The sequence below is a fragment of the Ranitomeya variabilis genome, chromosome 4 (assembly GCF_051348905.1).
Source record: "Ranitomeya variabilis isolate aRanVar5 chromosome 4, aRanVar5.hap1, whole genome shotgun sequence".
Classification (NCBI taxonomy): Eukaryota; Metazoa; Chordata; class Amphibia; order Anura; family Dendrobatidae; genus Ranitomeya; species Ranitomeya variabilis.
This window is the reverse complement of record NC_135235.1, coordinates 240,086,961-240,102,595: the sequence shown is the minus strand read 5'-3', so window position 1 is coordinate 240,102,595 and position 15,635 is coordinate 240,086,961. Positions and strand designations below refer to the sequence as shown.

General features: G+C 49.6%; 1 protein-coding gene across 2 annotated transcripts in view; it reads left to right on the top strand.

The window, feature by feature from the left end:
• Nucleotides 1-15,635, top strand: part of KIF17 (kinesin family member 17) — a 58,989-nt gene that overhangs the window by 14,920 nt on the left and 28,434 nt on the right. For both annotated transcript variants that reach the window (XM_077260435.1, XM_077260436.1), the window contains 5 exons: nt 8,298-8,487; nt 8,971-9,423; nt 9,609-9,697; nt 11,825-11,972; nt 12,338-12,399. In XM_077260435.1, the coding sequence (XP_077116550.1) occupies nt 8,298-8,487; nt 8,971-9,423; nt 9,609-9,697; nt 11,825-11,972; nt 12,338-12,399 (942 nt within the window). The remainder of the gene's footprint in view (nt 1-8,297; nt 8,488-8,970; nt 9,424-9,608; nt 9,698-11,824; nt 11,973-12,337; nt 12,400-15,635) is intronic.

The following is a 15,635-nucleotide window of genomic DNA, read 5'->3' as shown; positions in this document are numbered from 1 at the left end:
AAGAAACCACAGGTCACCATCTTACCGGTAGGCAGTTTTTGTGTGAGGACGGCTCCGGATGACGAGGCGTCCACTTCAAGGAAAAACTGTTTGTTGATCATAGGCCGATGAAGAGCTGGTGCGGTTGAGAAGGCTTGTTTGAGGGAGGCGAAAGCTGATTCGGCCTCAGGAGTCCAATCCTTAGGTTTGGGACCTTTACAAGTCAGGGCAGTGAGTGGTCTTACCAGAGAGGAGAATTGGGGAATGAATTGCCGATATTAGTTGGCGAATACAAGGAACCGCTGAATGGCCTTGATTCCCTCAGGTTTTGGCCACTTTAACACGGCAGAGACCTTCTCTGGATCCATCTCGAGACCTGTATCGGAAATAATATAGCCAAGAAAGGGTAAAGACCTCCGTTCCAACAGACATTTCTCAAACTTTGCGTAGAGACGATTCTCCCTCAATCTTTGAAGAACGAGACGAACATTCCTCCTGTGAGTTGGTAAGTCGGGAGAAAACACCAGGATGTCATCCAGATACACCACCACACAAACATAGAGCAGGTCACGGAATACATAATTGACAAACTCCTGGAAGACGGCGGGTGCATTGCTTAACCCGAAAGGCATGACCAGATATTCGTAGTGACCATCTCGCGTGTTGAAGGCGGTTTTCCACTCATCCCCGGATCGTATCCTGACGAGGTTGTAAGCCCCACGGAAATATGTATATAAGAGAAAGCGGAGGGCACCACTGATTGTGGGAATTAGGGGCTCACCATGGACAAAAGAACACTGAAGGCTGAGTGGAAGAGAAGATCATGTCCATACAAATGGGAGCAAACCCAAAAACATATTAGAATATTCAAAAAAGGTAAGGCTTTTATTTATAATAGCACAGCAAAAACAATATCACACAACACAATTAAAACCAATTAAAAATGCAAAATGCAACACACAAGAAAACAAAGCAGTCATCTCCTAATATGGGGAAGATGACAGCCCACATCCCTGCCCTCTCCAACAAATGGTTGGGAGATCCAACTTGGTGAAAATCCTGGAACCTCGAAGCCGATCAAAGAGCTCTGGAATTAAGGGAAGAGGGTATCTGTTTTTTACCGTTATTAGGTTGAGACCACGGTAGTCGATGCCTGGGCGAAGAGACCCATCTTTCTTCTTGACGAAGAAGAACCCAGCTCCAGCTGGGGAGGAGGACTTCTGGATAAACCCTCGAGCCAAATTCTCCTTGATGTAATCGGACATGGCTTCAGTCTCAGTAGGAGAAAGAGGGTAGATCCTACCTCGAGGCGGAGTAGATCCAGGGATTAGATCGATGGGGCAATCGTAAGGCCTGTGCGGTGGAAGTGTCTCAGCTTCCCTCTTGTTGAATGCATCTGCGAAGGACCAGTAGGCAGACGGTAACCCGGGTAAAGCTGCCGGAGGCCGTGGGGTAGAACCAGGCCGTACTGGTTTGAGGCAGTGTTCGTGACAAGACTGACCCCATCGAAGGACATCTCCAGACCACCAATCCAGGACAGGTTCATGGAGGCGCAGCCACGGAAGACCTAGAAGGAATGGTGGAGAAAAATTCGGTAACACATAGAAGGTAATTTTCTCCCTGTGGAGTGCTCCGATTAGAAGCTCCACCTCTTCAGTGATACCGATAATGGCATCTTTCAGGGGTCTACCATCTACGGAGGCGATGCGCCAGGACCGCTGCAGTGGAACAATTGGAATCCCGAACCGCCTGGCCACAGCTTGCTGGATGAAATTTCCACCAGATCCAGAGTCCAGATAGGCCGTCTCGGAGAACCGCACCTTCCCGAAGATCACCTGTATGGATATGGTTAGCGGGAGAGAAGAGTCATTCTCACCTAGGGAGCTCTCCCTTACCTGTCCTAGGCGGACAAGTTTTTCTGACCTCTCAGTTCCACTGCATTGACCGGAAGTGGAGCGTCCACCGTAACTATATGGATTCCTAGAGGGAATCTCCTCCTGCTGATTCCTCTTCACCTTTACGCTATCAAGCTCCATGGGCTCATCCTTAAAGACCGGAGCAGGACAAGGCGGAAACCAAGGTTTCGGTGAAGAAGACGCTGGATGAGGAAATTGCTTCTCGAGAAGCCTCTCTCTGGAGCGCTGCTGAAGACGCAGGTCAATCCGAATGGCGAGGGATATGAGATCATCCAGGGTTTCGGGTAGGTCCCTGCCTGCCAATTCATCCTTGATTCTTCCAGATAACCCTCGCCGGAAGACTCCGACCAGGGGCTCATTGGTCCACTGGAGCTTTGAAGCCAAGGTGCGGCAACGGATGGCATACTGACCGACAGAGAGAGAGCTCTGTTGCAAATTGAAGAGAGACTCCATGGCAGATGTGGCACAACCAGGCTCATCAAATATCTTGCGGAACGTGTCCAAGAATACCTGCAGATCACACACGATGGGATCATTCCGCTCCATTAGGGGGTTGAACCAAGCTAAAACCTCTCCCTCCAGATGAGAGGCAAGGAAAGCCACCTTGGCCATGTCTGTCTGAAAATGCTGAGGCAAAAAATGAAAATGCAGCAAGCATAAGTTGAGAAATCCTCTGCACAACTTGGGGTCACCATAGTAACGAGGAGGCTTGCAGAGACGAGGACAGGGTCTCATGGTGGGCTCAACCATCGGATGCTGTACCTTAGTTAATCGGTCATCCACAGAGGTCATGTAGTCCAACAAGCGGGTCTGCGTCTCATGTTGGCGATTGAATTCCAGACGGAGCTCTGCTAGCTGGGTCACGTTGGTGGACTCGGCAGCCTGTAGGGTAGATAAGCGGATATCCAGAGTTTGCATGAATGCAATTAGGTGATCCTGACTCTGACAAAGCGTAGCCAGCTCTCTCTGGACTGAGTATCGGGTATCAGCGGAGTCCATGGCCTGGGCAAACTGTAACGCCCACAGGGCGTGGGGAAATATAGTGGACTCACTAGACCACTGATGGAGCAGTGGTAGCTGTATACCCGGTACACAAGAGACAGGAGAATGTGTTTCCAAAAAGCAAAGGTATTTATTTAAATGAGAAACAAACAGAAAGAGGTGCCTGAGAGAAGAACCCTCTGGACCACAACACTGAACCATGTAGTGGAGCACCAGGCAAGGTGTACCCCTATACACGGATTCCCCCGTCACAACACCAGATGGCCTAAATGCCGCAGTACCCGGACCAGAGGGACGACCCGTACAGACCGTATAAACAAGATGGTGGAACTCAGGCTCTATCAGTGAAGAGAATCCTGGAAGCTCTGTGAAGTTTCGGAAAGGCTGATCCAGCCGGCAGCCATATCTAGATGGTTCAGTGAGGAGCAGCTTAGCCAGCCTGGAGTGGAAACCGGAGAGTCCAGAAGGATCCAGAATAGAGAACTGCCAGCGGAGGATACTGAGGAGACAGAGGGATTAGCAAACCAAAAGTGATAAACTACCCTTTGCAGAGCTGAGCACAGCAGAATGTGGCCTGAGCAGAAGGCCACAAACAATGGAATGAACACATTGCCCAGGCACCTCCCTTAAGGGGAGGGTGCTTTTTATGCACAGAGCATCACAACACAGACAGCCCTAATAGCGAACAGGTGTCCTGCTGTTTCAAGTATGTGCAGGAAGCGGGGCGTGGCTCCTAAGAGCATTTCCAGGAGACCTGCCAAGAGGATGCAGGTTCTTAGCAGAGAAAGAAGCCTCTGATCGTCTGGAGCCACGGACAGGGTGAGTAAGGCTGTGTGATAGGCGCCGGTCTCCCTGCACAGCGGAGACTGGACCTGCGGCTGAGGGCATGACAGTGGGCTTGGACAGCACTGGTGATCGGCCGGCAGAGGGAGAAGGGTCCCCGTTTGGCTTACCTCCCCTCCAGCTGAATCCCGATGGCTTCCGCACCTCAGGCATCCTGTTAGCCACATAGCAGTCCGCAATCCTTGCAGCCTGATCCGCAGTTTGTGGCTCCCGATCACACACAAATTGTCGTACATCCGTGGGGCACATGTGAAGAAACTGATCCTTGACCATAAGATCCGTTAAGTCCTCAAAACTGTTAACAGAAAGTCCCCTAATCCATTGGTGGAACGTGGTCCTCAAGGTGCTCACAACATCCGCATAGCTGTCAGTGGATCCACGTTGTAGGTTCCGGAACTTCCTACGATACACTGCTGGTGTCAGGTTGTATTTCCTGATCAGGGCCTCTTTTATGGCCTCATAGTTCGCATCTAGCTCTGGTGAGAGGCCAGCAAAAACTTCCAGGGCTTTGCCTCTCAACCCTGGAGTTAGATACTGTGCCCACTGCTCACAGGGTAGATGGTACTGTCTGCAGGTTTTTTCAAATCCTCGCAGGAAAGTATCTAAGTCCGTATCCTTCTCCATCACAGGGAAGTTTTCTAGACGTGGTCTCCTTAGATTTATGTCCTGGGAGGGGGTTATCTGAGGACTGATATCCCGCTCTATTTGAGCCATCTGAAGCTGGAAAGCTCTCTCCTCACGGCGTTCTGCAGCAGCAGCCTGGCGTTCTGCAGCCTCTCTCTCAGCCTGGCGTTCTGCAGCCTGTCGGTGCTGTAGGATAAGCTGCATGCGCAGATTGGGATCACTTGTTCCCAGCCGTTGTAAGTCCATTTGTAAAGTACAGTCCATAGGCTCCTCAGCACTGGCATTTCCATCAGGTATCTCCGGTGTAAGAGCTGGCATTGCTGGGTCTCTCTGAGGTGGGCTCTCTCCTTTCCCTGATGTTCCAGCACTTTGCTCTATGTCCTGCTCGACCAGGGCGCGTATCAGCAGCTCCCTGGATCTGTCGGCTGTCTCTATTCCTCTCTGCTCACAGAGGTCGGTCAGAGCCTCTTTGCTCTGCTTCTTGTACTGGGCTGCCATATCGATGAACAACCTTTGCCAAATAAAAGATAGAAAAGAAAAACGGGGAGGGGAAACTGTTTGCAAGTATGTCTAAGTAAGGACTGAGTTGAACCTTGAAGAACTGGTGCACTCCTCGCAAGGATACCAATTCTTTAGTACAGGGAATAATTGCTTAAACCATGCACTAATGCTCTAATAGAAATAATTCTATCCCACCGCTTGCCACCAATTGTCACGGATCCCTACTCCGTGGTGTCACTTATTCGTCACGTGTCTGCTCTCACACGTGACTTGGGGTTGTGCCTGCAAGGGTTAATCTATCTCCCCACTCTCAATCCAGCATTCAACCTCTGTCCTATGCTGTAATGGGAGCATAAATCACACACCGACCCAGGCCACACACCCGCTCATACGCGCTGCCAGCACTCATCGAATACACGGGCGATGAGTCCCGGACTAATAATAATACTAATAAAAATATGTCTATCACTCATAAGGCTCACACACCTTTAGGCTATGGATTCTTTAGAACATTCAAGGTTCAACTTGTTAAAGTTTTATACTTTAATAACAACAGGGTCAGTGCTTACAATACGAAAAGGTATAAAAATATGATAATAAAAAGACATACAACTTATGCAAAACAGTATCAAAATAAACAGGAGAAACTTACAGAAGTTATCTAACTGGTAGTTGCTTCTGCTCCCTGAGGGTAGGAAGAATGTAGATTGGATCACAACAGCTTCTCAGGCTGCCCTCACATGTGAACACAATTCTCTGTCTGCAGCCTAAATTTATAACTTTGGTCTGAGGTCAGGTTTCTAGACCGGCCCCTCAGGCCAATATCATAACTGCTGCCTGTTTGATTGGGCCACGGCCGCACCCCCAATGAATATATTATTCTCTCTTGTGGAGAGGTTCTCAGGGATAGATTACCTCAGGCCACAATTTAGCATCTCCCCTCCAAGACCTCAGAGGTGTCAAGTGTTCCTTTGTTCTTGGCCTTAGCCAGACCTCCTGGTGAAATCTGGAGACAGCATTTCTACTAGTTCCAAGGAAGTACCTATTAACACCTAGGTGCGACTTGCCTTCAGGACACACATATAGATATATATACACATATTTCACCAAAGAGATTCGGGATCTGTTGGGAGAGGACACGAAGCAGAAGCTGGAGGTAATGATGGTAACAGGAGGACGGGCAAAAGTACAACCACTCCGGCCACAATCTGTGTGGAGCCCCCCAGTCACCTACTGACCAGCAGGTTACACATCGCTCCAGTGACTATATGATGTACCACTGATGGAGGGACGGCAGGAAGACAGGCCCTGCACCCCCGGCAGACAGGCAGGCCCCGCGTACCCCCGGCAGACAGGCAGGCCCCACGCACCCCCGGCAGGAAGACAGACCCCGCACACCCCCAGCAGACAGACAGGCCCCGCGCACCCCCGGCAGGCAGACAGGCAGGCCCCGCACACCCCCAGCAGACAGGCCCCGCGCACCTCCAGCAGACAGGCCCCGCGCACCCCAGGCAGACAGGCCCCGCGCACCCCTGGCAGACAGGCCCCGCGCACCCCCGGCAGACAGGCCCCGCGCACCCCCGGCAGACAGGCCCCGCGCACCCCCGGCAGACAGGCCCCGCGCACCCCCGGCAGACAGGCCCCGCGCACCCCCGGCAGACAGGCCCCGCGCACCCCCGGAAGACAGACAGGCCCCGCGCACCCCCGGAAGACAGACAGGACCCGCGCACCCCCGGCAGACAGACAGGCCCCGCGCACCCCCGGCAGACAGACAGGCCCCGCGCACCCCCGGCAGACAGACAGGCCCCGCGCACCCCCGGCAGGAAGACCCACTCACACCCGTCAGACAGGCAGGCCCCGCGCACCCCCGGCAGACAGGCAGGCCCCGCGCACCCCCGGCCGACAGGCAGGCCCCGCGCACCCCCGGCAGACAGGCAGGCCCCGCGCACCCCCGGCAGACAGGCAGGCCCCGCGCACCCCCGGCAGGAAGACAGGCCCCGCGCACCCCCGGCAGACAGGCAGGCCCCGTGCACCCCCGGCAGACAGGCAGGCCCCGTGCACCCCCGGCAGGAAGACAGGCCCCGCGCACCCCCGGCAGACAGACAGGCCCCGCGCCCCCCGCAGACAGGCCCCGCGCACCCCCGGCAGGAAGACAGGGCCCGCGCACCCCCGGCAGACAGGCCCAGTGCACCCCCAGCAGACAGGCCCCACGCACCCCCGGCAGACAGGCCCCACGCACCCCCGGCAGACAGGCCCCGCGCACCCCTGGCAGACAGACAGGCCCCGCGCACCCCCGGCAGACAGACAGGCTCCGCGCCCCCCCGCAGACAGGCCCCGCGCACCCCCGCTAGGCATGCTCAGCGCACCCCCGGCAGGCAGACAGGCCCCGTGCACCCCCGGCAGGCAGGCAGGACCCGCTCCCTTGGCAGACCCCGCGCCCCCAGCAAACAGGCAGGAAAAGAGGCAGCCAGTGCCTGCAAGAATCTCGGTGATGGGATGATTTGCCATCATGTAATAATAATCTAATAATCTCTTTACTTATATAGCGCTAACATATTCCGCAGCGCTTTACAGTTTGCACACATTATCATTGCTGTCCCCGTTGGGGCTCACAATCTACATTCCCTATCAGTATGTCTTTGGAATGTGGGAGGAAACCGGAGAATGTGGAGGAAACACACGCAAACATGGGGAGAACATACAAACTGCTGTATAATCCTGTATAGTGACACATATGCCGCATCCTCCATCATTTGTATTCTGGGGTCTCGTCCTCTGTAGTGGCCATCATCTCTGCTAATACCTTTGGTTTGTAGCTGTCAAACCAGCGATGGCGGCAGCCATAGGAATGAGGCAACAGGCATTGCCTGAAGATGCGAGTGCAGCGCCGGCCTGTGCAATGTTCAACCATAGACCCCGTTCATACGGCTGAAGTAAACATGGTCTTTTTTCCCTCCTGCGGTTCACCAGACAGCCAGGTGTTGCCCAGGGGGCCGCGGGCAGGCGGGTGTAGCCCAGGGGGGCCCTGTACAGGCTGGTGTAGCCCAGGGGGTCTCGGGCAGGCGTGTGTAGCCGAGGGGGTCTCGGGCAGGCTGGTGTAGCCCAGGGGGGCCCTGTACAGGCTGGTGTAGCCCAGGGGGGCCGCGGGCAGGCGGGTGTAGCCCAGGGGCTGCTGAGTGTATTCCACTCTTGACACATTCAGGCCGGACCGCTTCACAATCTGCAGACCTGGAGGGTCCAGATGAAGCACAGAACCACGCCTGATCACCTGGAAGATGCACAGTCCTCACCTCCGGAGGATCGGCCCGGCACTCGTCCCTCACACATCGCAGCCCTGCCGCCATGGTCCAGCAGGGCTTATAGTGAGATTGGTTAGATCCTGGGATAAAACTTCTCCTACATGATATCTAACAAAATTATGATTGTCCTCAGCTTAAGGAGCACCCTGACCGGGGGGTGTACGTGAAAGCACTGTCCCAGCATACTGTGCACAGCGTGGCCGAGTGTGAGAAGATCATGGACACGGGCTGGAGGAATCGTTCTGTAGGGTACACACTGATGAATAAGGACTCGTCCCGGTCACACTCCATATTCACCATCACTATAGAGATCTGTACCACAGGTAAGAGGGCGACACGTGGGCATCGGTGACCTGTTATGGGATGGGTGTGACATTTGGGCACTGGTGACCCGTTATAGGATGGGTGTGACACGTGGGCACTTGTGACCCGTTATAGGATGGGTGTGACACGTGGGCACTGGTGACCCGTTATAGGATGGGTGTGACACGTGGGCACTGGTGACCCGTTATAGGATGGGTGTGACACGTGGGCACTGGTGACCCGCTATAGGATGGGTGTGACACGTGGGCACTGGTGACCCGTTATAGGATGGGTGTGACACGTGGGCACTGGTGACCCGTTATAGGATGGGTGTGACACGTGGGCACTGGTGACCCGTTATGGGATGGGTGTGGCACGTGGGCACTGGTGGCCTGTTATTGGTGGCAACGTGGGCACTGGTGACCTGTTATGGGAGGGGTGTCGCACATACAGTATTGGGGTGGTGGTGTCACTACTGACACACGACTTGTCTCTGTTGGCAGATGAGAACGGAGAAGATCATCTCCGTGCCGGGAAACTCAATCTGGTGGATCTTGCTGGCAGTGAGAGACAATCCAAAACTGGGGCCACTGGGGAGAGGTTGAAGGAGGCCACAAAGATAAACCTGTCCCTCTCAGCTTTGGGCAACGTCATCTCGGCTCTAGTGGATGGAAAGTCCAAGCACATTCCCTACAGGGACTCCAAACTCACGCGCCTTCTGCAGGACTCACTGGGAGGAAACACCAAGACCCTGATGGTGGCGTGCCTGTCCCCCGCCGACAACAACTACGACGAGACCCTCAGCACCCTGCGGTATGCGAACCGGGCCAAAAACATCAAGAACAAGCCACGTATTAATGAAGACCCCAAGGACGCCCTGCTCAGAGAGTACCAGGATGAGATTAAGAAGTTAAAAGCAATGCTTTCTGAGCAGGCCGACATCCAGGAGCTCCCAGGTGAGGCTCTCACAGTATGGAGGATTTCCTGCATGTCGGCCTCCCGCCATTCACTGAACGATCGGATGAGAGATGGAAACCTCACCATGTGCATTATCGCCAGGGATATGGGGGATCATGAGTCTCCTCTCCCCACCTATGGTCAGACAGGAGACAGTACTGACCATGTCACCTTCTCTCGGCAGCACCGCAGAGACCTCCGGTGAAGCCCACACAGACCCAAGTAAATGGACATGAAGGGGACATGGAGTCTGAAAAACAGATGATCCGACAGGTAAATCCATGGAGGGCATGTTCACACAGGGCGGATTATTGGATATAAACTATGCAGTGCAGGACAGGAGATAAATGCAGGAGATTTCCACAGCAGAAGCCGGTGCTGCAGTCGCTGTGCGCTCCCGTGTTCACGGCCCTGCAGGGCCTGATACAAGCGTTCTGTACTGAACATTTGCAGATTTTTCTGCAGTGGATTTCACCACATTGAAAATCTTCAGCTTTCCTGCCACATGTGAACATGTCCTGAGCCTGCAGTCACAGTTAATAAATGGCCCAAACCCCAAATCTAATAGTAATTTATGAGATTTTATGTGGAATCTGGAGCAGATCTGCCTCGAAATCCACACTGAATAACTGAATGTGAACATAACCTACGGTGGGCCCAATCCTCCTGCAGTCTGTGTGTCGGCCAGTAGAGGGGGCTATATTCAGTGTAATCTCGGGGTGTGTGAAGCCTCACAGGGCGAGTGCTGCAGAGATGACAGTGCCAGCGTCACAGGAATCCGAAGACAGACACCGGCAGTTCAGGAATCCACATCTAGAGACCGCGAGTAACAGAATCCGCGAGTAACAGAGACCGCGAGTAACGCAGACCGCGAGTAACAGAGACCGCGAGTAACAGAGACCGCGAGTAACGCAGACCGCGAGTAACGCAGACCACGCTTTATGGCACAGTCTGGTAACACCACCTGCTTTTAGGTCTTCTCAATTATAAGGCATGTCATTTTTGGTGGATTTTCATTACGAAATCCTAGCAAGAGAAAATGCACCAAAACCGTGCGATTTCCCTCGATTTACACACAAGAAAGGGTCAAGAGCTGACATCCCGCTGTGTCTAAGCCGCGACTTGCACTATCGGCGTGTTCCCCCAGTCAGAAGAATCGGAGAAGATTGTTAGAGGACATGTAGATGCAGAATTTGTGCCATAAACCTGTGAACGTATGTACAGAACTGCATGTAGTACCTGCTCCGCCGACCTGACTCGCTCTGCTGACATGACGCGTTCTGCCGACATTATGTGCTCCGCTGACACGACGCGCTCTGCCGACATTATGTGCTCCGCTGACACGACGCGCTCTGCCGACATTATGTGCTCCGCTGACACGACGCGCTCTGCCGACATTATGTGCTCTGCCGACACGACGCGCTCTGCCGACATTATGTGCTCTGCCGACATGACGCGTTCTGCCGACATTATGTGCTCCACTGACACGTCGCGCTCTGCCGACATTATGTGCTCCGCTGACACGTCGCGCTCTGCCGACATTATGTGCTCCGCTGACACGACGCGCTCTGCTGACATTATGTGCTCCACTGACACGTCGCGCTCTGCCGACATTATGTGCTCCGCTGACACGACGCGCTCTGCTGACATTATGTGCTCCGCTGACACGACGAACTCTGCCGACATTATGGGCTCTGCCGACATTATGTGCTCCACCGACGTGACGCGCTGTGCCGACATTATGTGCTCCGCCGACAAGACGCGCTCTGCCGACATTATGTGCTCCGCCGACAAGACGCGCTCTGCCGACATTATGTGCTCCGCTGACACGACGCGCTCTGCCGACATTATGTGCTCCGCTGACACGACGCGTTCTGCCGACATTATGTGCTCCGCTGACACGTCGCACTCTGCCGACATTATGTGCTCCGCTGACACGACGCGCTCTGCTGACATTATGTGCTCCGCTGACACGACGAACTCTGCCGACATTATGGGCTCTGCCGACATTATGTGCTCCACCGACGTGACGCGCTGTGCCGACATTGTGCTCCGCCGACAAGACGCGCTCTGCCGACATTATGTGCTCCGCCGACACGACGCGCTCTGCCGACATTATATGCTCTGCCGACATTATGTGCTCCGCCGACACCACGCGCTCTGTCGACATTATGTGCTCTGCCGACATTATGTGCTCCGCCGACACAACACGCTCTGCCAACATTATGTGCTCCGCCGACACGACGCGCTCTGCCGACATTATGTGCTCCGCCAACCTGACGCGCTTTGCCGACACGACGCGCTCTGCCGACATTATGTGCTCTGCCAACATGACGTGCTCTGCCGACATTATGTGCTCCGCTGACACGACGCGCTCTGCTAACCTGATGTGCTCCGCAGGAATACGAGGAACGGTTCGCCCGTCTGAAGGCCGAATATGAGGCGGAGCAGAAGTCTCGAGCGCGGCTGGAAGAGGACATTAACAACCTGAGGAACTCGTACAATCAGCAGCTGGCCGACATGGAGCAGGACCTGAAAAAGAAAGCAGGTGACCATTACAGGGATGTCCCCCCATACTCTGCCCCTGCTGGGCAGGGGGTCCCACTGCTGAACCCCGAGGAGGTTATGTAACATCCCTCAATGCTGCTGAATCTGGAACATGTACATACGTAGATTAGATATGCAGATTAGATAACCACAGTGAGGAGCTTGTATGTTCTCTGATAGGGAGTGTAGATTGTGAGCCCCAATGGGAACAGCGATAATGATGTCTGTACAGCGCTGTGGTATAAGATGGCGACATATAAGGAATATAATAAACTACAAAGTGGTGAAATGTAGTCAGGAAACAAATATTACGCAGCGCGACATCAGACGTCATGTACATGACAGGAGCCTGTGCTTTGTCCACAGATGCCAGTATCAATGGTGCAGCCGAGGGCTCCGGGGCCACAACACCCGGCTCACAAAACCAGGTACGTAGAGCGACAACCTGAGGAAGGAAGACGACCATGTGTGCACGGAGGCAGAGCGAGAACAGTCAGAACGCGGCCGTCCTAGCGCAAAGTGTAGTGAGGAGCGTCCGTGTGTGACCACAGATGTTATACATATATACGGTATATATACACACACACACACACGTTACACACATGTAATACACACACGTTATACAGATATACGGTATATATACACACACGTTATACAGATATACGGTATATATACACACGTTATACAGATATACGGTATATACACACACGTTATACAGATATACGGTGTATATACACACACATCCTATACACATGTAATATACACACACATCATATACACATGTAATATACACACACACACATATACACATGTAATACACACATATCATATACACATGTAATATACACACACATCATATACACATGTAATATACACACACATCATATACACATGTAATATACACACACACACATCATATACACATGTAATACACACATCATATACACATGTAATATACACATACATCATATACACATGTAATACACACATATCATATACACATGTAATACACACACACACACATCATATACACATGTAATATACACATGTAATATACACACGGAATATACACACATATCCTATACACATGTAATACACACACATCATATACACATGTGATATACACACACACACATCCTATACACATGTAATATACACACACATCATATACACATGTAATACACACATATCATATACACATGTAATATACACACACATCATATACACATGTAATATACACACATCATATACACATGTAATATACACACACATCATATACACATGTAATATACACACATCATATAAACATGTAATATACACACACACACACACATCATATAAACATGTAATATACACACACACACATCATATACACATGTAATACACACACATCATATACACATGTAATATACACACACATCATATACACATGTAATATACACACACATCATATACACATGTAATACACACACATCATATACACATGTAATATACACACATCATATACACATGTAACATACACATGTAATATATACACAGACATCATATACTGTACACATGGAATATACACACATATCCTATATACATGTAATACACACACATCATATACACATGTAATATACACACACACATCATATACACATGTAATATACACATGTAATACACACACACACATATACACACATGTAATATACACACATATCCTAAACACATGTAATATACACACACACACACGTAATATACACACACATCATATACACATGTAATATACACGCACACATCATATACACATGTAATATACACACACATCATATACACATGTAATATACACATGTAATACACACACACACACATATACACACATGTAATATACACACATATCCTAAACACATGTAATATACACACACACACACACACACGTAATATACACACACATCATATACACATGTAATATACACGCACACATCATATACACATGTAATATACACACATCCTATACACATGTAATATACACACACACATCATATACACATGTAATATACACACATATCATATACACATGTAATATACATACACATCATATACACATGTAATATACACACATGTAATATACACACATCCTATACACATGTAATATACACACATATCCTATACACATGTAATATACACACACATCATATACACACATGTAATATACACATGTAATACACACATCATATACACATGTAATATACACACATATCCTATACACATGTCATATACACGCACACATCATATACACATGTAATATACACATGTAATACACACACATCATATACACATGTAATATACACATGTAATACACACATCATATACACATGTAATATACACACATCCTATACACATGTAATATACACACATCCTATACACATGTAATATACACACATATCCTATACACATGTCATATACACGCACACATCATATACACATGTAATATACACATGTAATACACACACATCATATACACATGTAATACACACATCATATACACATGTAATATACACACATCCTATACACATGTAATATACACACATATCCTATACACATGTCATATACACGCACACATCATATACACATGTAATATACACATGTAATACACACACACACATATACACATGTAATATACACACATATCCTAAACACATGTAATATACACACACACACGTAATATACACACACATCATATACACATGTAATATACACGCACACATCATATACACATGTAATATACACACATATCATATACACATGTAATATACACATGTAATATACACACATCCTATACACATGTAATATACACACACACATCATATACACATGTAATATACACACATATCATATACACATGTAATATACATACACATCATATACACATGTAATATACACACATCCTATACACATGTAATATACACACATATCCTATACACATGTAATATACACACACATCATATACACATGTAATATACACATGTAATACACACATCATATACACATGTAATATACACACATCCTATACACATGTAATATACACACATATCCTATACACATGTCATATACACGCACACATCATATACACATGTAATATACACATGTAATACACACACATCATATACACATGTAATATACACATGTAATACACACATCATATACACATGTAATATACACACATCCTATACACATGTAATATACACACATATCCTATACACATGTCATATACACGCACACATCATATACACATGTAATATACACATGTAATACACACACATCATATACACATGTAATATACACATGTAATACACACATCATATACACACATCCTATACACATGTAATATACACACATATCCTATACACATGTCATATACACGCACACATCATATACACATGTAATATACACATGTAATACACACACATCATATACACATGTAATATACACACGTCATATACACATGTAATATACACACATCCTATACACATGTAATATACTGTGTTGCAGTGACCAATGTTACAGCCAGGGGGCGCTGTGTGTGCACTTCAAGATGCACTTGGAGGCATAGTTGTGATGAAACAGTGACTGTCAGTGTTGTGAATGGCCGATATGTATCGCAGAGGTGGGTGGCCCTGTG